This window comes from Paramisgurnus dabryanus, chromosome 2 (assembly GCF_030506205.2).
Source record: "Paramisgurnus dabryanus chromosome 2, PD_genome_1.1, whole genome shotgun sequence".
NCBI lineage: Eukaryota > Metazoa > Chordata > Actinopteri > Cypriniformes > Cobitidae > Paramisgurnus > Paramisgurnus dabryanus.
The window spans coordinates 19912041-19938449 of record NC_133338.1 but is presented as its reverse complement, the minus strand read 5'-3'; the positions used below and the strand labels follow the sequence as shown (position 1 = coordinate 19938449).

At 38.5% G+C, this 26409-nt stretch overlaps 1 protein-coding gene across 6 annotated transcripts in view; it reads left to right on the top strand.

Moving 5' to 3' along the window:
- znf638 (zinc finger protein 638) overlaps window positions 1–26216 on the top strand; it is a 40487-nt gene extending 14271 nt beyond the window's left edge. For 2 of the 6 annotated variants that reach the window (XM_065275459.1, XM_065275458.1), the window contains 24 exons: window positions 2482–3892; window positions 4688–4749; window positions 4895–4933; window positions 5047–5405; window positions 5544–5764; window positions 6125–6292; window positions 10468–10566; window positions 10662–10711; window positions 10805–11082; window positions 11156–11187; window positions 11303–11437; window positions 11523–11654; window positions 17437–17478; window positions 17592–17723; window positions 17885–18013; window positions 18136–18161; window positions 18249–19881; window positions 19984–20043; window positions 20123–21037; window positions 22546–22846; window positions 22961–23281; window positions 23660–23782; window positions 25317–25438; window positions 26001–26216. In XM_065275459.1, the coding sequence (XP_065131531.1) occupies window positions 2482–3892; window positions 4688–4749; window positions 4895–4933; window positions 5047–5405; window positions 5544–5764; window positions 6125–6292; window positions 10468–10566; window positions 10662–10711; window positions 10805–11082; window positions 11156–11187; window positions 11303–11437; window positions 11523–11654; window positions 17437–17478; window positions 17592–17723; window positions 17885–18013; window positions 18136–18161; window positions 18249–19881; window positions 19984–20043; window positions 20123–21037; window positions 22546–22846; window positions 22961–23281; window positions 23660–23782; window positions 25317–25438; window positions 26001–26084 (6874 nt within the window). In that variant the 3' untranslated portion in view covers window positions 26085–26216. Of the gene's footprint in view, window positions 1–477; window positions 679–2481; window positions 3893–4687; window positions 4750–4894; window positions 4934–5046; window positions 5406–5543; window positions 5765–6124; window positions 6293–10467; window positions 10567–10661; window positions 10712–10804; window positions 11083–11155; window positions 11188–11302; window positions 11438–11522; window positions 11655–17436; window positions 17479–17591; window positions 17724–17884; window positions 18014–18135; window positions 18162–18248; window positions 19882–19983; window positions 20044–20122; window positions 21038–22545; window positions 22847–22960; window positions 23282–23659; window positions 23783–25316; window positions 25439–26000 lie in introns of those variants that run through there. The other 4 variants (XM_073812056.1, XM_065275463.2, XM_065275462.1 and 1 more) reach the window with 4 other exon arrangements.
- The last annotated feature ends 193 nt before the right edge of the window (window positions 26217–26409 follow it).

The following is a 26409-nucleotide window of genomic DNA, read 5'->3' as shown; positions in this document are numbered from 1 at the left end:
CCTACAGGATTCCTCCAGGGATATCCCCTGTCCTGTAGGATTTTTGAGTTCTACAGGACTCCTGCAGGAATTGTCCTGTAGGAATTTTTTCAGTCCTGCTACAGGACTCAAGAAGGATCCCTGCAGATAGAACCAAAATCCTACAGAATTCCTGCAGGATTTTTTGTAACGCAATAGTACAAATATTCACTGTCAAATTTAGCATTTAAAATGTAAAAAATTCCAAATAATATTTTAAAATACCAATGACGTAAAGTTACTTAAGTGTAATGGTAATGCTCCAGTCCACATCAACGCTGATGAAAAAAACTGATTACATTTTACAGGTAAATACTGCCATCTGCTGGATACCACGCATAGAAATGACTGTACCCTCACGCTTTATATTAAATTACAACAAGCGTATGACTTATTTAATTATTGATTATATAAATACTATATATTAAATCGCCAAAAATCAATCTACATATGCACCAAATAATTAACTGTATGAACTATCCGGTCTGGAGCAGTATTCTACACGTCCGGGTTTGATTGCTTTGCCTGAAACAGTTTTTAAGCGAGAAATCGTCGATCAATTGGTCATGTCTGAGACGCAAGCCGACCGTCCGCAGATATCGGAACATTTTCCCGAACGGATGATTTTCCACCGTAAGATTTTACCTATTAAAACACGAGGTATGTTATAGAGGCGCATTTCAACTGTGTTGGGGACCACCTTGTTGCAAATGTAATGTTTTCGTTGTCGTCTGAAGCGGGGTTTTGCGCGGTGAACGACGACGTCAACTAAGCTCGCGGGCCAAACGGCCATACAGGCACAGCTTAGCAGAATATCGAGTTGCAAATATCGAGTTGGTTTCACGACCACCCATCGGATCACTGCATACGTCTGGACCATATAAGTCCACGTTTGCGGTCATATTTTGCCTTTTACTGATCGAAATATTGCATTCATCTTGTGTGCGATATACTGATCACACAGACACCACTTTATACCTCGTGTAACGTTATCCTTGGAAGCGAACGACGCGACTGATCAGAAAGATACTCATGTAATGCAGACCAATATTTAAATAATGTAATTTAATATAATTAAATATTTTCATGTTTGCAACGTTATATATTATTATTAGTATCTTTCGGTTAGTATTTGCTTGCTTACAGTGTAGATGAGTTGTAACAGTCGTGCAGCTGCCCCATACATCCAAAATGTGTTTTTGCTGTTATTTACAGTGTGCTTAGCTGTTTATATTAGAGATGTTATGAGACATCTGTGCAGTCACATAACATGTGCTTAGATTGTATGACGTGTCGGGTTGTGTGGTTGTAACTTTGCCCAATCTTTCTGTCTTGTTTTTCAGTCATTTTTGTTATTAATTTTTACTGAAAAGCACCCCAGTCAACTCCAAATGCTTGAATGTAGGTGCAGTTTTAGGACAGGCATCAGAAATGGCTGCTTTGTGAAACTGGCCGTCACTATTCAGTGGACATTTTGTATTCATTCGCTGGGTGGCGAGCGCAGGCCCAAGTTGCTTTCATTTTGCATTTAATACTTAAACACTTTGGCATTTTAGTCATAGTTTGTACAGTCGTTAGGAGTTTTAGTTTACAGGGTTCTGCAGATGTTTATTATGTTAACCAGACATGGCATGCATATTTCACTTTAAATATACATTTTCAGATGCATTCTAGTTCTGGGATTGTTGTCAGTTTGGTTTTACTTTCTGCAGGAGGTTTAAAATGAGATGTTTCTCTATATTGCTTAAAGTAAACACGAAAATAAAATTATCTTTATTATGGCCTTATTACAAATTTCAGTTTTGTACCCCTTTTTTCGCCATTTATAAATGTAATCCTTTTTTTTTGTGAAACAACTTGTCTTCTGTATGACATCTCCTAAACAGTCAAATAGTGGATTTAAACTTATTTGTAGGTAATATAAAAATTTTGTTAATAGTAAATTAATGTCAGGTAATAAAATAAAGGATATGACAATAATGGCAATGAAAGATGTGCATTATATTCAGGTGATCTGGGGGTGGACTTAACATACCAGTGAAAATATGTCTCTATCCCAGTGAATGTCTGGCTCTATTATAATGTGTTGCTTTTTTAAAATATTCAATCATTTACGGATGGATTAATATAAAATCTAATCTATAATTGGCATAGTTTGATATACTGGGAAATTAATACCTTTTATAGGATAAAAAACAACTAAACGTCATGCATGAATGTGTGAAGGTATGCTTAAACTGTGATATTTTCCCTTGTGTGTCTTGTCCTTTTTGCTTGCTGTTTTCTTCTTCAGTGAAAACATGGAATGGTGTTTAAATCCTGTGAAGCTCAGAAGGATTTTGAAGTGGAGATTTAATGTGTGATCGAGGGGGAAAGTGGTTGCAACCATTTTGCCATTACTGTGTCAAGACGTGAAAGGCGAGCCAGTAACCCTTTCTGTCTGTTTCCCCCTAATTTTTTCAGCTTTGCATTGTTCTTGGAAAGTTGCGTGCGCCCAGTTGCAAATTCCCTGAGCCCTTTTGGGAGTCTGCCACTCTTGGGACCCGTCTCCCTCCAGCTAGCACAGATAAAGACTCAGTTGGCACTGCACCAGCTGAATGCGATTGCTGGTGGAAGTGTCACTCCCCCTGCAATTCCCTTACCTTCTTTGACCTTGCTCAACTTTCTTAAGGTCACTATGTCCCATCAGAGATTTAATCCCCGTGGTGGACAGTTTTCTAACGATCAGAGGTCCATTCTGCCTGGCCAGTATGGTCCTGGGTCACAGTCTGGTATTGAACTAGGGGCGGGCCGCCATGTCCCAGGTTCTGTGTCCAGTTCTCGTGGGGGTTTGATGGTCAACCAGCAGATGCCCATCTCATTGGGACGGCAGTCGCAGATTTCCTCGGATCATGATCTCACCACCATAGACCGAAACCTCCGGGGAGCCCGCAACGAAGCGCGCCTCTTTGCTCAATTGTTGGAGCAGTCCAAATCAGCAGATCCCCGCATGAAAAAGGATACAAGGGATAAAGTGCTTTCGTCAGGAGGGAGTGGTTTTTCAGGGACTTCGAGATCTGATGATCTGGACTGGACAATGTTCCAGGGCCATAGCAAGCCCTTTGCATCCTCAAGCTTGGATCGTCCAGGTTTTGGCGGCAGTATGGGTTCAAGCGGTTTGGGCGGCCAACCATCACGAGAACAGCGGCCATCACGCTACACTTCGGAGAGTGCCAGCAGCATTCTAGCAAGCTTTGGACTCTCAAATGAAGACCTAGAGCTTCTGAGCCACTATCCAGACGATCAGCTGACTCCTGACAACCTACCGTTCATTCTACGGGACATCCGTATGCGCAAAGCGAAAAGGAACACTGCTGATATTGATGCTCGACACAAAGTCATTGACTATGGACATTCAAGTCAAATGGACTATCCTGACGAGAACCCCGATGACTTTCCAAGTGAACACCTACATGAAGCGTCACCTAAGTATGGGAGGGAAATCCCTGGATCCCTCTTCAGTGGCATTGATATAACAAAGCATCCTCAGCAATGCCAAGCAGCTTCAGGTTCTGCACAAGTTCCAAAGCTTCCGAAACCTCCAGCAATGGAATCAAGACCAACTACAGTGTTTCCAGGAAGACCACCTGCTTCCCAGACTATTCTACCACCTGCACAGATTCCACCTCTGCTTGGTGCTGTCCCTATGATGAAGGTCGAGAATATCCCCGCAGGTCCGAGTACTAACTGGATTCCGTTTCTTTCACCTCCAATCAACGTGGCTGCCACCAAGAGGCTTCCGACTCCGACCATGATGAACGATTACTTGGCGTCTACTCCGAGAATCTTTCCTCATACGTGCTCTCTATGTAACATTGAATGTGTCCAGATTAAGGTGAGTATCTTATTAACCTGTAGTGTTTTACTTGTAAGATATTTGTACTTTTGTTATATGTAAAAGGGTCACATACTGTTTAATTCATTTCGAATGTTTTGGTTTACAATGAGCTCAAATTGTACTACAGTTTCCTATGAAATAAAGTGTCAACCTGTAATGAGATTTGAAGGCTTGTTAACTTAAATTGATAATTAATGGTTGCCAGATTGTTGTTAAAGAAAAGCTCTTAATTAGATGATATAGGAAGTGGGGGGGGGTTAAATTCAGAAGTAGTGTCTTGACTACGCCAAGCCAGTTCCAGTTCGACAACCTTGGAATGAGGCCTGGACACCTGGGTTCCTGAATTTTGGACTTACTGAGAGATGGCATCCTTATTGTGAAGACCTGATGACCTACCTACCACAGCGTAGAAGATGAGATGCAGATAGCAGTGTCCCTCAAGACTGACCATCTTTGTTATGCCTGATGCAAAACTTTGGACTTTTTCCTTTCAATGTTAAGACGTTTTGTAATGAAGAAGCTTAGACTTCAATTCTACAGTAGTCGGACCAATAGGACGTTTAAAAAGCTAATTCATGCCCTTAATTTTGCCTGCTGGAATGTTGCAGGTCTTTGTTTTTTTTTGTTTTTTGTTTTTTTGTTGATCTATATACATACCATAAATATTTATGTTCTGTTGATACATTATCTATACAATGTTGATTTTGGCATCAATTTTTTTTATATATATTAAAACGTTTTTTTTTTTTTTTGGCACTATTTAATTATATCATTTAAATGTTTTGTTTACAGGACTGGATTGAACATCAGAACACAAATGTACATATTGAGAAATGTAGGCTTCTAAGGAAACAGTGAGTGTTTTATGATTGTCTGTACCTAAAATTTAATCGGTTTAATTTCAAGATATCAATACGCACTTGGTTAGGAATTTTCTTTAGGAAGATATGGTTAACAAATTAGGCGGTAAATTTAAAGTCATATTTGTGTTTTTTGTAGATACCCAGACTGGAATGTTGAGGCTGACTCTGTTTTAAGGTATGACTGTACCATCTCAGGAAATTTTAAGATTGGAATTGAGTTTAATTTATATGCATTGTAGGCCAAATTTAATTTACCTACTTAAAACATTTTTTGTCAATTATCCACAGACCTGAGCCCAAAGCAGAACACAGCAGCAGGTCCAAGCGCCACACCCGATCTCACTCGTACTCCAGATCCCCCAGCCCAAAGCGCCGCCATGATTCATCGAGCCGTCGCAAACGATCTTATTCTCGTTCACAATCCCGCTCTCGATCCAGAAGCCCCAGGAGATACCGCCGCAGCAGCCGGTCTCCCCGCAGGAGGACTCGAGGCAGCCCTTACCGACGGAGGTCCCGTACTCCGTCGTACCGCCGCTCAAGGTCTCCAGCTTACAGCAGTAGGCGCTCTCCTGTGCACCGGTCGAGCCCCCACCGGCAGCAGAGATCGAGCAATAGTGAACTGCTGGCCAAAAAACTTATGTCATCAGGTAGTATTATTTACTTTATTTGGTAGTATTATTTACAGTGGATCAATTGATTGTATTCAAGCATACATTTTCATTTAAAGTTTTGTGGTTTAAATGGCTCAATATACTAATGCAGGTCTTTTGGTTTCTTGCCAACAGCTGAGCTCTCGTCAATTACAGATAGTAGTACTTTGAAGGCTGTAGTCGAGTCATTAGCACCGGCCCTACTGGCTGAACTAGCAAAGAAGAAAAGTAGTTCCTCTGCTGCTTCTGCTTCAAAAGGCAACAGCAGTAGGAGACGTTCTTCATCACCTAAGAGATTTGAATCCTCTTCCTTGTCCACCAGAACCGTTAGCCAGAGGACTACTAGCTCTTCAGAGGTAAGTTGAGCCCTTTTTTTTTCTATTACTCTGCTAGAAATATGCAACCCATTCTCACAAATTGCATATAAATGGCACTCCTTTTGGAAAGGGATTTGAGTTATGTCATTTAATATACAGGTTTCTCCAATATTTTCCCCAATTTTTTTAAACCATGGTCGCTTGGAGTTTGGTTTACTTCATGAGAATGGGCTGAAATATGATATTATGATAAACTTGTAATGGTTAAATGTTCCCTCATTTGTAAGTCATTTTGGATAAAAGCTTGTGCTGATTAATAAAATGTAATGTAACTAAGAAGAAAGTTTAGTTACATTCTTTATGTTGTAATATTTCAGTGCATATACTAATTTCTATCAGATGTTGTCTTTTCAGGATGTAAAGGCCAGATCCCAGGGTGCTCCAGGCACTTCTTGCTTGCTTAGGATCACGGGAGTTCCTGTAGGCACTACCGGCAAAGAACTCACTGAAGCCATTGAACCTTATGGCAAGATTTATACTGCCATCCTTCTCAAGGCAATTCAGGAGGTAAAATTAAAGTTCTTGGCTTTATATACTGTTTATTGTCGGCTCTTGTTTATGCTAATTTCTTTGTAAGTTGCTTTTTATAATTTGAAGAGTTAAGAATCAGATGCAAAATTTATTTTGTTTTATCAGGCTTTTATGGACAAGACACAATGAAAAGTTGCAAAATCACTGAAGATGCAACTATAAATATTGCAAATAAAAAATTAAGCAGACCTGCAGCGAAAGCATTCAATGCAAAGGGCTAGGGATGCACCGAATCCAGATTTTTTGGGTTCGGCCAAATACCGAATCCACTGTTTAAGATTTGGCCGAATACCGAATCCTACTCGCATCCTTATTCCATTACAGGGCTTGCAAAATTTCAAAATGCCTGGTAGCCCTTCGGGCAGGCACTCTTCAGTTTTTGGTAGCCCGAAATTTTGCCAATACAAAGCCAATAGGTCCTCTAACCGCAATGTTTAATCTGCTATTGTTGTCGTTGTTTAGATGCTATTGGTTTTTTAACAAACAAAAAAACTGGATTTCCATGTAAACCAACTGTTCGTGCTCATCCCCACACCAGATATACCCACCATTTAAAAGTGGTTCAGTGGGTCACAAAACTCACAGTTTGGATCATCCAGTTAGAGATTGGATAATTTTTTCGATCAGAAAAACAGGGGCTACTGTCGCTTTAAGAGCGATTCTGCACAGTAGGGGTTGCACGACTACTGATTTCTGCTAGTCGATTTCTTATCAAAACAATACTCGAGTTACTCGATTACTCGTGGTCCATGCTACAGCAAATGAAAAGACATGAAATGGTTCCTATCAATAAATCTTTATTTAATTCATAGCCTAATGCAACAATTAAATAAAGTAACCTCTCAAAACATTATAATTATGACATTACATAGGCTATTTAAGTTTTCATGTAACAGATTAAAGACAAATAAATAGCTGCACGCGACATTGCATTCATAACATTTGCGCCGTATATGCAAACTATACGTGCATGGCTAAATGCATACCGTAACAATTTAATAACTTATATAATAAGTATCAAAGTTTTCAGCAGTAATAACAAGAACAACATTGATCTTACTTCAACCTTCACTGGTTATTGTCAACAAGCATACAAGCAACAATTACGTTACGTAAAAAAATATACATATCATTAAATTCAAATTTTACATGTTAACAGAGAAATTCAGGCACGCAATATTTTAATACTAAAATTCGCATCATACTTCAAAACTCTGTGAATGCGTATTTAGTTTAAACATTAGAAAAACAGTAAAAACATGAATAAAACTCATTTAATAATTTTATATTTACCAAGTTTTCAACCGTAATAATAACAAGAACGAATATCTTTCTTCAACCTGTTTGAAAGTTTAATCATCGTCGCTATCTTCCTCGCGCAACACACAGTCTTTGGTCGAGCTCGTGGATCGCTGGTTTGCATTTAGAAACACAAGAGCATCGACGTGAGATGGATGCAAGCTTGACCTTTGCCTTGTGACGGTGTTTCCGGCCAAGGAAAAAATTCTTTCACTTGGTGTACTGGTGGCAGGGACCGCAAGATAAGATTTAGCCAGCTTGGATAGCCGAGGAAACTGGTGTCCATTACATGCCCACCATTCGAGAGGATTCCCCAAAGTGGGAATGTCAGGCATCTGAAAAAAATCTTGAATCTCATCTTCACCGGTAGTTGGCTGCTTTGTCGTAGGATTTCGGCTTTTGTAGTGGAATCCAAAGAGCTCCTCGAGATCAGCTTCGAGTCTTGGCTTTTTATGCTCACTGGGCAACGCATTGGTTGTCCCGCTGCAGTCGGCAAAATCCTGTTCACCTGTTATGACAGTGAAAAATGCATCAAGCATGCATATGCATAAAAAATCAAAATGTTTACTGTGAATTATTAGCTCACCTGAAGTTTCTGAGTGCGTTATCTCACTGTCATGCAATAAATCGGCGAGATGGGCTTTGGCATCTTCTCTGGCTTTCTCTGGTAGAAACAGCAAACGCTTGAACCGCGGATCCAACATGCACGCGCTAATGGGTAGCGATTTGGCTACCGTTTCAGAGTCCAGTTTAAACCGCGTCACCAGCTGTTTCCGAACCGGTTCTTTGAATGCCTGAGTGCCGGTGAGATCACCCGCGGTGGGCCGCAGAGTATTTTCAGTCAGATTGATAATCACCGGATATAAAAAGGACAGGCCGACGTGCAGCTCTCCACACATGATTGTTGTCGCCTTAGCCAGCGGACTCAGTATTGGAAGTAGCTGTTCAATCAGATCCCAGCAAGATGACTTTATTGCCAGAGTTTTTCGATACTGGACATTGGTCACTGCTTCGTCAGCGAGTACAGCTTGTACCGGGATTCTCTGCTCGTAAAGCCGATCCAACATATCAAACGTGGAATTCCATCTAGTTGCACAATCACTTTGGAGTTTTCTCCCTCTGATGGACAGCTGCTCCTGGCGTGCTTTCAATGCGCGGGTCGTAACCGAAGAGTGACGGAAGTGACTGACGACACGCCTCGCAGCGTCAACGGCCTTCGAAACCACAGGTAAATCCAAACCTGCCTTAACTGCAAGCTGTAACGTGTGTCCGCTGCAACCAATGTGGTGGGGTAATGCCTCACAGATTTCCATCGCTAAGTTCATATTGTTTGCGTTGTCATGAACTGTGCAGAATATGCGCAACTCCCACTCATTAATGGTTTCTGTAAGCTTTTGCACAATGTTAACAGCAGTGTGTCTTCCTGGCATTATAGTGGTGCACAACACCCTTGATTTCAACTCCCACAGTTCATTGATGTAGTGAGCCGTAATTGTTATATACGGATCCATGGTGCAAGAAGTCCAGAGATCAGTAGTAAGCGAGACGTTCTTGCCTTTCATTTCAGACGCAATGTCCGCTTTTAGAGAGTCGTATTTGTGGCCAATTGTTTTCCAGAGTGTAGCATTCGATGGAACGGTGTAACTGGGTTCAAAAAAGTTTATAATTCCCCTGAATCCCTCTCCTGAAACTGCAGAGAGTGGTCTTATATCCTTCACTATAAAATCCACAAGTAAATCTGTTATTACCTGTCTTCTCCTCTCTGTAATCGGGCGTTTACAGAATTCACCAATGCTCGTTTGCTTCTTGGTGTGCGTCTCACTAACAGTTGCCTTTGTTGTTGGATGTTTCATTCGTAGGTGGTTGTGCATAGCTGTTGTACTACTGTTGTATTTTAAAGTAGTCTTACAGAGTTGGCAAATTACAACATTTTTGTCATCCTTGATAAAATACTTCCACACATCTGATGTGTGTTGTCTGCTGGTGACGTTCGCCATTTTGAAATCATTTATAAATGCGCGCTCGAGTATTCGATCGTTTCCGACAGCGCCGACTAGTGGTTGGAGTAGTCGATCTCTCGACTACTCGACTAGTCTATGCAAGCCCTACTGCACAGAGTCACTCTCTTCACTGCCCGTACAATCTATATCACTTTAAAGCTTGCTGCGAGAGAGTTAATTTTCTTACGTGAGGATAGTAATGACTGACAGGACGAAGTTGGAGGATTTGCACAAAAATCCATGACAAATCAGTACGGATTGCTTCCTGTACTGCGGCTTCGCCGGATCGCGAAAGTGAAAGTAAAACTCGAGCGCACGCTCACACCTAATTTAAATACCCAATGACTGAATTTCATGCACCACAATTACCCATTCAAATCTGTGAGAGAATGCATAAGCATTTAAATATATTTTTTCCTCCCTATAAGTCAAGATAGTCCGACGGGCAGGGCGGGGATGCATTTTGATAGCCTGACTGCAAAGCACAATGAAAGCGATGTGCTAGTTTTTCCAGGTGGGTCCACGAAATGTGAAACGCCCCTAAGGCTCACCGGAAAAAAAACCTTATCTCCTCGTCAGCACCTGATGTGTGTAATCAACGGCTGCGTGATGTTTGGTTCGTTGGAAAAAAAATCTAAGATTCAGCCGAACCCAAACCCCGTCAAAAAGCCCAGTATTCGGCCGAATCCTGGATTCGGTGCATCCCTACAAAGAGCATATGACTGAGGTGCCATTAAGCAGCTTTTGCATCTGAGCTCTCAATTTAGCCTCTGATGTGTAAGCAAAAGAGAAATGTATAATAAGAAATCAAATCAAATGTTTTGCTAAAATGATTAATGGTTCCTTCTTTAGGCCTCAGTGTGTATGGAGAGAGAGGAGGATGCCAGAGTTTTGCTTAAGTGTAAAAACGTGAGAATTCATGGGCAAGTTGTTAACATTTACATGGAGAATGTAAGTTTGAACCCTGTATGGTCAATAAGTTCATTGACAACCATAGAGAGGAAACTAAACAAATTCCTGGCATCTAATGTGTGCATTTTTCATAGGGTGACGATCATGACCGAAAGAGAAATGTTAGGATGGACAAAAGCATCAAGTAAGTTCTCGTCTATGCACTATTTTATCAAATGGTATGTAAAACCGAATATGTTTTATGAACATGTCCTGTTTTTTGTGTTCCTCTACATAGAAAAGAGATTCCATTAAAACAAAACAAACCAAGAGACTTCAAAGCAAAGGAGTCAAGCACTGCTAAAGCAAAGGAGTCAAGCACTGCTAAAGCAAAAGAGTCAACCACTGCTAAAGCAAAAGAGTCAACCACTGCTAAAGCAAAGGACTCAACCACGGCTAAAGCAAAGGACTCAACCAATGCTAAAGCAAAAGAGTCAACTAATCTCAAGTCAAAAATTATTGACCCCAAAAAGACTGTACAAACGCCTAAAACTAAACCACCTGCTAAGGCATCAGGTAAGTGACAACTTTGTTTTTTTCTATGACCATCTGAAGTGCACTCTGTAACTTTTTGTTTGTTATTTGGCAGAAACTACAGTTGTCAAAAAGGTAATAAAAAAGGTATGTTGTTTTTGTTACCTATCCTCAAGGGATAATTATTATCTTAATTTCTTTTACTGCTCTTTTTGGAATTAACATGCACTATGCATTTACTCTGTATTTTGATTGACCACAGGAAATCCCTTGGAGAAAAAACATCATTGAAATTACTGATCTTCCAGAGGAAGGAGTTACAGAGGATGACCTAACAAATCTTGCCAAACCCTATGGCTTCACATGTACTCCTGTAATTGCAATAACTCAGAAAAAGGTAGTAATATTAAATGGTTACTTATTTTTCTTTTATTTAAAAAGTTTGTGATGTATATTTTCTAAAATATGTGTGTTTTATTCAGGCTTACCTGCAAATGCCTGACAAAGCGGCAGCTGAAGCAATGGTAAAAGCTTTCTCCGAGACCCCTGCTAAAGTGCAGGAAAAAGAAATAAACATCAAGATGATGATGCAGCCTATTGACCTGAACTACACCGTGAGTCTGACCTCTCAGCCCATTCAGAAATACCGGTTTGTTGGCAGAATCCATTAAGAGTCTGATAAGTAAAGCTAATTTAGAAGAAAACATGTCAGACCCACTTTATATTAGGTCATATTTTTGCTTCGACACAGCTTGCCACACATGTGAGACCAAAACATTAAATTTAAGGCCCAAAAACACAAATGATCACATTCGTCTAATCTTTCGTAACGATCCGCTAGCTGCCCATCCCATAAGCAGGCTGTCAAAAAACGCGTCTTTGTAGGCAGCCTGAGCTCTGAGATCTGCACACATTGGTTTCACCAACCACTCAGAACCAAAATAAAGTTTTTCAACCAATCACAGACAGAGGTTGGCTGTTGTTAGGTAGAAAAGGCAAGTGTCAAACCTCACAACAGTCACACCATGTCGGTGATTGGAATGTCTTTAAAATTATGTAAGTGAAGTCGTACAGTAATTTTCTTGTGGACTGAATAAAGTATACGATTGGCATTTCTTTTTACAACAAAACCCAGCACCGTGTTTTTATTTTTGACGTAATCTTTATAGGCTTCTGTATGATTGATAATTGGACTGGATTGCACATTGAACTTAAAAAAGCGTGACGCGCGTATCCGATAGCTCACGTGCACAGCCAAACGACTTAGTGTTCGCGTCTTTTTGGCTTAAACGGACATATGCTCATATGTCAAAATAGCTGTCTTTGTTATTTCAAAGTAAACATTTGTTTACTGTACGTCTTAAATGACAATGACAGATTATGCTTATTAGAAGACCGAATGCAATAAAATGTTTATCCGTTTAAGTTAATTAAATATCAAAAAAGAAAACTTTTGTATCTTCGTAAATAAAGATTAATTCATATTTACTTTTTTTTTTTTTTTACAAACATCCTTTGTGTTGAGCTCTGCTATTTGAAATAAGTTTAAGGTTTATCATGGAGTTTAGATTTCCTGATCTTTTGGTTCATTAAAGGGATAGTTGTAACCATTGATAGCTGATTGTAACCATTGACTTCCATAGTAGGAATAAAAACAACATGATGGAATTTAATGGATATACCATTAATTGTGCGCTTACCATCATTTATTAAAATATCTTATTTTGTGTTTATCAAAATAAAATTAACTTATACAGGTTAAGAACATAAGGGTGAGTAAATAATGACAGCATTTTTGGGTAAATCCCATTAACAGAAATACAGTAGAAATGTTACAATTCACCCTTATTATGTTTACATCTAATAATGCATTCATTCATGCTTTCTTGATACATGGTTACACATTGTTTTCTTTCATGGACTATGGACCCCCTAAAGTAGCTTTGGCCACCCCCTGGCCTGAAATCGCTGATACAACCTTTAAAGTATACCATTAAGAATGTTTTGGGCATTTATTTGAGATACATTATGGTTTTTATTAATCAAGCAACAGAAACTAATCGTTAGAATAATCGTCCAATTAGTCGTTAGATTAGTCGACTAATCTGAATAATAATCGCCCGATTAATCATTTAATAAATAGTTGTTTACCCCAGCCCTACTTTATGTAGCTCTTCATGTAGACCAGGGGTCGGCAAGTAACTTTGGGCGCGGGCCAATATTTTTTTAGCCAGTAGATGGCGGGCCAACTGCTGTTGGCACACTTACGTCTTATTTTGAATTAGCCTAGTATAGGCTATCTGATCTTTTGTCAAGAAACATTGTCTTTATTTCCTATTTAAAATACGAAAGACGGCATTAAAAATGGCTAAAAACATGGTTATGGGTGTGTGTATCATTCGTTCAATCGTTTTTTAAATTAAAAACAAAAATGAAAAAATTAACCACCATGGGTTTTCTGATTGTGTGCTCAGATAAAAAATTAATTACTGGATTAGACAATTGTTTTATTTAACACCTTTATAAGCATAATATATAAATGAAATCATTTTAAACAGATCAAGTACTATTAGTGGTAACATTACAGGCATTTATGCTCTCATGAAAGACTCTTACAGTCCGACTTTTGAACTGTATTCCTTTTTTTTATTAATATTTATCCGGGACACACACATACACACCTAAGGTTTAAGGAGGTCTCCGCTTTTTGTCCAGCTCCGACAAGGTTCTATTCAGTAAACCGCTTAAAATACACTCTGTGTTCACCCGCTTTATTTCCCGACCTGACGGGTCCGCCAAACTTAACGTTAGATCTCGTTCCCAGAATCTCAAATTCAATGTCTCTAACGAAAAAAGAGAGATGAAGTAGCCTATAACAATTATAAATGTTATACAAAAATTGTGTTCGTGCCAATATAAATATTATTTTAACATTGTATTGTTAGCAGAGAAAAAATGTCACAGAAAAAATAATGAAATATAAATAATAAATTAAATAGGACAAAGCCTCTCACTCAAACCGAAACCATTGGTTGCAGAGTTGCTGTTCAAACAAATTGCTGAAAATCCTCCTTTGCCAAATTTATTTTTAAAAGGAGGTAAAGATCAAAGAACTATGCGTTAGGAAAATTAATAATGGCTTTATTTTAATAGACATGTAAAACCATATTTTGGCGGATTACTTTCATTTTTTAACGAATTTACCTGCCCATTTAGTCTTAATAATTAACGGTAAACGAACTTGACTTGCTGTCGAACCTAAGGTCAGGCTCGAGCCCCAAGTTCAAGTAACAGAACAGAACAGTAGATTCCTTTAAAATCTACGTTAAAAGTGTAATAGTTAAAATATTACTGCAGTAAAAGATTTTATTTTATCATATTTTGTGTAGTGCTTTCTAAATGCCTGCAATTACTTTTCAGTAATTTGCAATGTCACGGAGTTTAACGTCTTCAGGCGTGACGCATTGACATGATTTACGAGGTAAATTTGCAAATGATTCATGAAGTCAAACCTCTGCAATTATTTGATTGATTGTGTTTTAGAAGTATGTTCAAAATCTAATGACAGATATGATCGCGGATGCGCTGGTAGAGAAAGAGAACGAGAAAGAGCGGCCGGTTAAGATTAAACTAGCTATTATACGCATTTTTTTCAGGACATTCTTGCGAGCCGGTGGCAACTTGTCCACGACGCAAATATTTTTTTATCAGGTAATACATATTATTTGTCAGTGTGTTATACGCGAATAAATAATAATGAAAAAAGTTCAAAAGTCGGACTGTAAGCGAATGAGACTTACCGGAAAGGTTTCTATTCAAACCCTTATTAAAACCCTTATTAAAATGTAATCTGTTAGTACCTGATCTGTTTAAATTTATTTCATTGGTATATGTCTGCTAAGATGTTCAATTAAAATTTGTCCGAACCCGTTTTCATTCATTTTTGTTATTTTTGATCTGAGCGCACATTCAGAAAACGAGTCGTTTGATTTTAGTTCAGGAAATAAATAATAGAAAAACAAGTCGTTTTTCTTTCTTTCTTTTTTTGGTTTTGATTTGAAAAAACGAATGAAGGAATGATACACAGGGCCATTTTTGTAAACTGTTATTTTAAAATAAAAAAGTGTGATTAAAAAAATTTTTTTAAAAAAAAAACGGATTTCAAATTAATCCGACGGGCCAGAAAATATTACTGGCGGGCCACTTTTGGCCCGCGGGCCGCCTGTTGCCGACCCCTGATGTAGACCATTTTGCAGGATATGAACAACACTGGTCCAGAAAGTTGTTTATTTTTGATAACAAGGGAAATAAACGATAAGTAACTAATCTTTGTTCATATATTATGTCTAACGCGTATCAACTACTACATCAAGCTAACGTTACTGTGTAAAGTTAATGGATACAATGTGAGCTACAGATCCTTGAGTTCTTGCCTGGCTGCCAAACCCCTCTGCACAGTTGTGATCCATGCTCGTCATCTCCCCTCATCTTTAGGAAACCGAAACATTTTATTTTTATTTTTCAGAGCTCATTTTAGCCACTAGCCAGATCGATAAATAAATACAGACCGAAGGTTTACTTTCGACAATGCGCTTGCTTCTGATGAAGCCATCTATTAAGCACAATGATTGTTGTAAATCAGTGATTCTTGGGAATTTGGATAAAACAGGTTTAAATTTTGAAAAAAGTTAAATTACAAAATCTGAAGGTATATCATTATATACCAAGGTCTTGGCTGTTCAGCAATTTACTGGTGCAACCTCCCCTGTTCGTATTTTTTTCATAAAATAGGTGTTTTTCCAGTTATTACTCATACAACAATTACTTTAAGCATAAATAGAAAAAGTAATGATTTTTTATTTAATAAACATAGTTTTGTATTAATAGAGACTATTAATTTAATAACTCAACAGCACTTAAGAAACATATTGTAAGCATATTCATTTAAAACAAATAAAACTGTCTGACGGTGGTGACATTGACCTCATTATTCCAAAATGTATACCACTCAAGTCAATGGCTTCTTACTTAAACTTTATGTAAATATTTGGTCCAAAAAAAACAATCCTGAGCACTGTGATGAACAAATATCAAATCATAACTTCCGAAAATACATAAAACCTGACAGAAAAGACAGAAAACCTGACGGTGGTGACATCTGACGGTGGTGACAAAAACCTAATATAGATTAAAAAAAATGTATGAGTTGTTCACATTAGCCATCTTGTTTCCCCTCTGTTGCTAGCTATTTCAGACCTCTTCTTAAAAATTATACATTTATTTCATAATCTAATCTAATATTTATTTTACAAAGATGACGGTGTTGACATGTTATGGTTGTCACAGTAGCAGTGTCCAAAAATATGAACAAGTTTAAGAGAAAAGAGCAAACATACAGGAGCTTGAGTGATCTTGAAGTATGCAGTAGAGCTGAAGGTTTGAAAATGGGGTCCTCAGAAATGCAGTTGACCCTGTAGTTGTCTGATTTTATTGCTTTTTATATAAATATCTGACGGTGGTGACGAATATGTGGGACACATTTTAAAGCAATCACAAAATAATAGTAAATATTGTTCAAAACTCACTGTTTGTAGTTTTTAATACATATTACAATGTACCCTTTCATGTGGTAAATATATTATTCAATTCAATTATTACTTTTGGCTTTTTTAATCAAGTTGAAATGATTATCTCTTAAAGGTTCTCTAAGCGAATCTGCGAGACGTTAGTTATTGTTGACTTTCGAAACTGTTTTCAAACAGACGGAGCGTAGCTAACTCCTCCCCCTCCCTTCCGTGCTTTCATGAACGCGCCCAACCCCCACCCCCAAATCCTTTTTTTCGTTTATTGGCTGGAATACTTTGTTTTGATTTGTGATGCTAGGTTTGGCCATTTGTTGATATTGCCGTTTGTGAAGCCTGGGCTGTCTTCAAAGATCGCGTTTTTTTACAGTTTGATCAGCGGACAGGCAGCAAGCAGATAGTGAGGATATGTTTCCGGTATGTAACAAAAAATGTTTTATGGTCTAAAACGCTTCAATTCGCTTAGAGCACCTTTAACTAGGCAATGGGCCAGCATATAATCATTAAATTAATTTTAAAAAAAAATAAACCTATAAAAGAACCTTACATATGTGCAAAAGACCCTCTGATTATAACATTGATTCTTTTTCTTCATGAAAATGTTATTAATTTCCAACAGAATTAGCACTTTTCTTAGCGGGACATGTTTTTGCCAAAGTTTCAAGAATCAGGGAAATACCATACTTCCGAAAATTTTACACTTTGGTTGAACCATTTTTTAGTTTATAGCAAAATAAGAGGCACAGATTAAAATCTTTGTTATTAGATGTGTTTGATGAACTGTTGTCTAACATGAATCTTTTTGTTCTTAAAGGAGTCACTATTCAGAGTACTGGTGGGCATGGAGAAGTCACCAGTAAGTACAATCATAAGTTTAACCTGAGCTAATTTAACCATTGCACATATTGAAAATAAACAGACTTAACCTATTGCCTCAGACTTATCAGTGTTTTATATCCCCATTTTTAGGAAATCATCACATTACCAGAACGTCTTCTAATTGTCGGTAATGTGCCAAAAACTCTTGAGGCAATCAAGGAAGTAGAGACCCTAATCCAGAAGCATGGTGCTTACAAGAAGGTTTTGCATTTGAATGGCAGGGTAAACGGCACATTTAGCACCTATATTGTTTACACAATCCTGCATTTCTGTTTATTGTCTTTGTTCTATAATTTTATTAAGTGACCTTAAAAAGACTCAATTGTCTTAAAATTTTCTTTCAAGAAAGGGTCATCTTTGTTATTTTTATATTTCTATTTTAGGTGATTTTTGAAATGGAGAGTGCCAGTAGCGCTAGGAATATTTTCATTCGCTTTTTCAAGTCTCCTTGTGTAATCCAGAACAATTCCCTCACCTTCCAAACAGCCAAACCTCTCAAGGTAGTTGAACAGGTACTGTTATCGATATCTGCATGTGTGGCACCACCTCAGCACATTTAAAGATGTTGATGTGTGTTGTGAAGGTGGTGTCCAGTTAAAAAATCATAAACTGACCATTTTGTTGTTTATTTTAGGTGAGAAAGAAGCCAGTTGCAAAAGGGTAAGAGGTTTTTTTCAATGGTCTCTATTGTATACATGAATACATGCGTTTCTGTAAATATGGATTAATCCTTTTTTTTACATTCAGGGCTACACCTCTTGCTAAATCAGCTAAGGGTAATGTTAATACCCCCATGGTTAAAAAGACAGTGGCTGCAACAGCGAGTACTTCTGCTTCTGTGAAGAACAGTGCTGCTGCTTCAAAAGCAAGCCTGATTGTTGACCCTGCTGGTGCCCAGAACAACAATCCTGCAGATCCCCCTATAAATAAAGAAGTCTCTTCTGATGCTGCTGCTGTTGTACCTGAAAAAGAGGAAGTTACTGATAAAAGCGAGGAAGCAAAACACAGTGTTGACAGTATCCCAGCCACTACTGTTGAAAACACTCCTGAAAATACTGAGGCTCCCAGTGCAATCATAGATAATTTGTCTGCAAATGTAGAAACTACTAATGCTGAAAGTAATGTGGAGGGCAGCTCAAATGATTCCCAGACTGATGAGAAAACCTTTATGGTGACCCCAGAGGTTGAGTCTGTGGCAGTGAAATCAGAGGTGGAGGCCATGGTGGTGACCCCAGAGGATGAGTCTGTGGCAGTGAAATCGGAGGTAGAGTCCATGATGGTGACCCCAGAGGTTGAGTCTGTAAAAACAGAACCTTTAAGTCCCACTGGAGAATCCACAGTATCATTTGAGTCTGTCGAAGCCAAGCTTGAAGCTGGATCCTCTAATCCTACTTCAGAATCTGCAATTTCAGATGGGCCTGTAAACAAAGTGCATGATTTAGCATCCACAACTCCCACCACCAATGCTGAAACACATCAAGCAGAGTGTTTACCCAAAATTGATCAGGAGGTCCAGATAGCTGAAGATGCTCCTAAAGAATTTGGTCTTACCTCTGTGGACGAGAGTGCAGTGGACAATGAGAAGTTGGCAGAAGATGTTAATGTAGAGTTGAATCCGAATTTGGAAGTTGCTGCTAGCGGTGAAGCAACAGAGGACATGGAGACCCAGAATCCAGGAGAGTCCAAAGTACAGGAGATTAATGAACAAACAGAGGCTCTAATACCATCTGAACCTTTGGATACAGACGTTAATTCTCAGTCTGGTGACCAGACCCAACTTGCTGATAAGACTCCATCTGCAGCTGTTGAGTCTGACTCCATCGCAACCTTAGACCTGCCCTCTTCTTCTGAGCAGAATGTCAGTAATTCAGCTGTCAACATTATGCCTGCATCAAACAGTCCTCAAACTGTGCCCGAGTCCCTTGATGACCCATCTTTGGAGTTTCCTCCTGTTACGCAGGAGATTTTGAAGGCCCTTGAATTAGCAGTTCATCAGTGTCGCATGCAGTCTTCATTAAAACGTGCTCAAGAGGAAGCCAGACAGAAAGCTGAAGGCGAGAAAAAAGCTGAAGAAAGAACAACAAGTTCCAGGAAGCCCTCTTCATCAGAGAAATCTGCTCAATCAGTTAAAAAAGGCACAAAAGCCGATAACAAAAAAGTGCAGTCTGAAAAGGAGAAAAAGTCTCAGAATTCAGGATCCAGAAGCAGGCACGTGGACACCTTGTCCTCAGAGGAGGAGTCATCTTCTAGACACAGAAGCAGGGGAAATTCTGAAGAAGATGCCCCTTCCACCAGGCGTGGAGGGTCATGTTCACGGAAAAGCAGGCAGGAATCTAGCCCCCCAACAAAAAGATTGAGGGGGCATGATGACGACCGCAGGGTGAGAAAGAAATTGTGTCTCTTTGTTTTCAAGTTTCTTGTACAATTTAAGACCATTTCAGTTATGCTTGGCCCTAATTTGTGTCATCTGCCTTTTTTATAGAGTCATAGTAAAACCTCCCAATCCTTAAGGAGTCACTCAAAAACAAGGTCAACCGAAAAGGTGATTGTCACAGGAAATAAAACGCTTTGTCGCTCTTTGTAATGATGTGTTTTGTTAAAAAAGTATTTGTATTTTTCAGGCAAGAGATGAAGAGTCAACATTATCTGAAGAACCGTTTCCCTTTAACTTGGATGAATTTGTGACGGTTGATGAGGTCGGGGATGATGACAATGTGGCCTTGAGCTCAGAAGCTGTAGCCACTGATGAGAAAATCAAAGATGAACCCACTCCCCTCTCTCCCGTTAGAAAGTCAACTACACCAATAGACTCAAAACCGAAGAGGACTACTAGATCTACAACAAAGAAGACTAGACCTTCTGAAACAAAGGACCTTAAAGTTACTGACACTGCAGACAAACAGGAAAACAAGACTGAAGAAACAAAACCAGTTGCAGAGGCTGTGGTATCTCAAAAGCAAGATGAGCTTGAAGAGCCTCAGGAAATGAGTGTAGATGACCAGACTAAAACTGTTGAAATGGAAACTCCGGTTGATGAATGTGAGGCAACTGAGCCTGTAACAGAGTCTTCAGCTCCAACAGAGACCGACCCCGATGTTAATATAGGTACCGTTTCAGAAAGCACAGACATTGAGCTCTTAGACCAACTTGAGCAAAGCCACCCAGTTTCTTCCTCCCCTGTACATGCAGAAAGCTGCCTGGCAATTTCTAATGAAGAGTCAAATGGTGGTCCTGAGCAGTCTGAGGGCCCTGCTGCTGATGTGGAAGATAAAGAAGAGGAAACCGTGATTTCTGACCTTACATCTAATGAGGCAATGGTGACTCTTGATGAAGTCATTGAGGGTGAGGAAGATGTTCTTAATAAAACAGACGAGGAACAGCAGTTGAAGGTTGATGAAGTGCCTGAGGCACTTATGACCGTCGATGAGGTTGTGGGAGATGATGAAACTGGCAGTGAAGAATGCACGCTGGACAAGGAACTTCAAGGTCTTGTCACACTTGATGAGATTGTTGAAGAGGAAGAGTTTGATCCTGAGGTCAGTTTTTTCCTAACATGCATTTTCCTATTAACTCTTTCCCTGCCATTGGCAAGTTATATCACCATTATGCACTAGGTGGCTCTTATGCACCAGCATAAATGGCTTTAAAAGCAGTATATACTCTGTTTTGATCTTTGTTCTGAATCTGATCTCTTGTTCTGAATCTGATCTTTTGTCCTTCACAAAAGCATTTATCTCAGCTTTTTGATCAACATTTGGTATTTTTGAAGAAACCTACACATATTTGAGAGTTTATAAGAGAACAAATGAAGATCAGTGTTGGGGGTAACGCATTACAAGTAACGTGCATTACGTAATAATATTACTTTTCTGAAGTAACGAGTAAAGTAACGCATTACTTTTTAAATGTACACATTAATATTTGAGTTACTTAAAAAAAAAGTAATGCAAGTTACTTTTTTAGTTTAATTTTATTTTAAAAAAATGATGTACTGAATTTAACTAAACATAGTCACATTATGCATACACGCCTGTGTGGGAACAGTTTGAGTCAGAAACAGAGATGGCAGGCCAGAGCTCGACACTTTTGTGTTATAAAGTAATAAAAAACACCTGCAAGGCCTGAAAGAGATTAAGCCTCAGCCAAGAAAAAGTAATGAAAAGTAACGTAAGCATTTTCTTTCCATGTAAAGTAACTAAGTAACACAATTAGTTACTTTTTTGGGGAGTAACTTAATATTGTAATGCATTACTTTTAAAAGTAACTTTCCCCAACACTGATGAAGATAGGATGAAACATTTGTTCTTTTTAAAGTGGAGGTTCTTTTCTTTCATTTGAAATATTGTTTGTTTTACAAAAATACGATCAGACGCGTCCTCGCGTGGGGCGACGCGAATGACGCGATATGGGCGGCGCATTTCCTGTGAAAACATGCGCTATTCGCCTCAAACGTGTCTTCGCCCTAGTTGAAAATATTCAACTCGAGTGAAAAATTCGAATAACACGAAGTTAAATCCTGCAAGTAATCTAGAGCAAGCTTCGCGTTTGGTGTAAACCCGCAGTTAGGCCACCAGGCCACAATTAGATTTGTTGTTTTTCAATGTTATAGTGATCATATATAATTATTTCTTAGTCTCTTTAATAGAATACATCCAGAAAACAGGAAATATTTATTTAGTATTAAAACAGTTTAAAAGTTTAAGCTGAAGTGTCAAGTTTTTAGGGTAAACTCCTCTTCCACTTGAGCAATAGCAGGAAACTGCAGGATCTCTTAAACCTAAATAAAATTAAATCCTAATTTTAAAGAAATTAGTCTTTTTACTTAATTCTGCTCAAAAACGCTCAAGATCTGTTTAGTGCCAAGAGAGGTCACACTAAACACAGACGATGCCTAAAGAAGACAATTAGTCCTGAAAATTAAATTTTTTATTTTAAAAAATTACTGGCGTTGAATGAGTTAATACCATGGTTTGTTTTTATTTTGCCTTGAATTTGCTGTTTATTTAATCTGTGTGTCGACCTGCCCCATTTTTGTCCTTTTTAGACCCTTGTTACTTTGGATGAGGCCAAGGGTGATGACGAAGAGGTTGAGGAAGTGAATCAGAGTGAGGTCAAGCCTGTCAGCCCCAGCATCACTGCATCACCCAGACCAGAGGAGCCAGTGGAATCACTCCACCAGCAAGAAGAGGAGGCCTGTGACTTGGAAGAGCTTCGGAAGATGAATTTCGTAACTGTGGATGAAGTAGGGGAGGAGGAAGAAGAGCAACCACCGAGTGAGGAGGTCAGGGAAAAAGAAGTAAAAAAGAGACCTACAAGGGCCAAAAAGAGAGCCCGTAAAACCCCAGGTGAGTAAAAAGATAAAGCAGAAGGCATTTCTCGTTACACCCTTTGCTTTATATTGAACATCTGTGTTTCGCAAAGAAAGGTGACATAAGCAATATGTTTTTTTGGTTTTGTAGTGAGAAGATCCACAAGGGGTAAAAGAGGGGCGACAGACAGTGGCAATGTGGCGGATGAGCCTGAGATAAATGCAGAGGGTGACGCAGAAACAACTTCGGCCGAACAGGAAGTTCCTCCCTCATCTGAAGTCCCCACTGATGTTGAAAAGGCAGAAACACAGATGCCTGAAGTTGTGAGCGTTCCAGATACGTCAAGCACAGAGCTTGTCTCTTTAGAGACAGAAGAAGAGCGCAATACGATCAAAGATGATGATGATGATGATGATGATAGCTCTAGAAAGTCAGAAAGACAAGACACTGACAAGAAAACAACAAGCAAAGGTATGCCAAAGGGACAAGTTGTGGAAATGGTAGGGATGGGCGATATATCACATAGGATTATCATGTGCATCTCATCAGTAAAGCCAGTTCCTTGATTAGTAGTAAATCACCATCACCTGCTTTCAGATGGAGCGGCATTTACTACACAGAGCCATAGTTCACTGACAAGCCTAGGCCATATTGCATTCATTATCGGAGGCAATTCGTTTCGATCCGATATATCGCCCATCCCAAGAAAATATGTTTTGGCCCTTACATGTAGACAATTGCATTTATTCTGAGTAACCTTGTGCAACCAACATGTTGTCTTAACAAGCCATTGATATTTCTTAGTAACATGCTGCTTTTGTTCATGGCTATCTGTGATTCCATTGACAGAGGAATCCAAAAAAAGGCGAGAGACTGAGCCAAGCCAGGAACCTGAGGCCAAGAAAGTTTGTTCTAATGTTCCTGTGATTGAAGACTTCACCTTGCCCCCTTACATCCCAAACAACCCCATTGGTAAGAGATCCACTAGAGATTTTGTCATTCTGTATTTACCTTACATTTTTTACATCAAGTATAAAATGTATTTGCTGCTGAAAGGTTTAATCTGTTTTTTTATTTGTTACCCTTGTAAGAGTTTTTAAAGCATTAAATTGTTAATAAAGACACCTGACAGTTTAAGTATTAGCCCTGCTGGTACTGTACTAACCATTAAAGGAATCTTCCATTTTCTTAAAAGAAAAATCCAGATCATTTACTCACCACCATGTCATCCAAAATGTTGATGTCTTTCTTTGATCAGTTGAGAAGAAATTATGGTTTTTGAGGAAAACATTGCAGGATTTTTCTCATTTTAATGGACTTTAATGTACACCACCACTTAACACTTAACTCAACACTTAACAGTTTTTTCAACGGAGTTTCAAAGGACTATAAACGATCCCAAACGAGGCATAAGGGTCTTATCTAGCAAAACGATTGTCATTTTTGACAATAAAAATAACAAATATCCACTTTTAAAGCACAACTTCTCGTTAAGATCCGGTCGTCATGCGCTAGCGTGACCCGACGCAATATGTCATGAAATCAAGAGGTCACAGAGGACGAACGCGAAACTCCGCCCCAGTGTTTACAAATGTGGTGAAAGAGGACCGTTCCTATGTTGTTGTATGTCAACTGATACTAATTAATGTCTTTGTGTCAGTTTATTGTTTAAAATGGTCCGCAAATGTGCGTTTTATATATGTAACACGTGACCTCCCTACATCACTACGCATTTACGTTAGGTCGCGCTGGACTTGACCTAGACGAAAAGTTGTGCTTTAAAAGTGTATATTTGTTATTTTTCTTGTCAAAAATGACAATCGTTTTGCTAGATAAGACCCTTATGCCTCGTTTGGGATCGTTTATAGTCCTTTGAAACTCTGTTGAAAAAAACTGTTGGTGTCTATTAAAGTCCATTAAAATGAGAAAAATCCTGCAATGTTTTCCTCAAAAAACATAATTTCTTCTCGACTGAACAAAGAAAGACATCAACATTTTGGATGACATTGTAGTGAGTAAATTATCTGGATTTTTCTTTTAAGAAAATGGAATATTCCTTTAAGTTCACAGTTATTATTTCAATCCAACAATTAAAGGAAAATAGGCTAAAACATGCATTAATGCAAACCTGCTTGAACTCCAATGAATCCAGATGTTGTCTTAAATAATCCTCCGTTTTTGGTAAACAAAAAGTATTTACACAGCGCAGTGTTACTATGGTAAAACTGCATCTGATCTCTTAAGAGTTCTGTGTGTAGCGTAAGCCACTGCACACATGACTCATATTTCACAGCTGATACGTTTAGTGATTCACATCTTCACATTGTTATTTTGACATCAAACTGAAATATGATCTTATGTGTATTTCCATTGCAGGTTTCATCTTAAATTTCATATAAAGTGGTATTAGAAAAGTTTATAAAAGTCTTAAATTTACTTTTGCCTATGCACACCCTGAACATCATCATCTCACTCGTGCTTTTTTGTATACCTGTGCCTATTTTAGGGGTTGACTTTGTGATACCAAAGACGGGTTTCTTCTGCAGACTCTGCTCTCTGTTCTATGGCAATGAAGAAACCGCCAAGAACACTCACTGCAGTAGCCTACGACATTACCAGAACATGGAGGTACACATTACAAGTTTTACATTACGTATTTGACTAAAGTTATGCTTTACTTGTTAAAGGGAGGGATGGTTCACCCAAAATTAATATTCTGTCATCATTTACTCACCCTCATGTTGTTCTAAGCAATAAGGTTTTTTTATTCTGATGAACACAAAAGACATTTTGAAAAATGATGGTAAGCACACAGTATTTCTTTAGTGTTCATCAGAATAAAAAGCTTATACGTGTTTAGAACAACCTGAGGAAATTATGACCGAATTTTCATATTTGAGTTAACTGTCCCTTTAAGCTGTAGGTGCGAGTGAGTGTTTGTATCTATTTAAAAAGATAATCTATACATGTGGTTAATATTTAGCAGAAAATACTTGATTTGCTTAATGGAATTATAGGTGCTTATTTAAAAGCAAATGTACTTTTTACATTGTATTAGATAACCAACAAAAATACCTTTGACTTGTCTTTGAAATATAACCAAATGTGATATGGTCAGCTTTTTTAGTTGAGCGGTCTATGCATGAATTGTTACTGTATCCTTGTAATTTGATCCTTCTTTCTTCTCCAGAAATATTATAAAAAGCTCAAGTCTCAAGAGCAAGCTGGCAACTCAACACAGATGACGTCCAGTCAGAGTTCTGCTTCTGAATAATCCCAATAATTTTTTTTGTATAATCTTATAAAATGGGTCCAAGATTTGTTTTGTTAAATTGTATTGTATACATTTTTCTTGTTTAGAATGTCATCCATTAGCTTATGCTAAATAAAGAGATCACATAACATACTCATTAATGTCTTTGTGTATACAATTTAATGTCTAAAAGATTTAATGTTCACTGGTGTATTAAAAATGCAAAATATTTTAACCACAAGTATGGGATATCTGATCTGTGTTGACTGATCACATTTGCAAAAATGATTTGGAATTTAAGGAACGTTCGGTTTAAACGTTTGTGTCTGTTTAAAATGTAAGGACT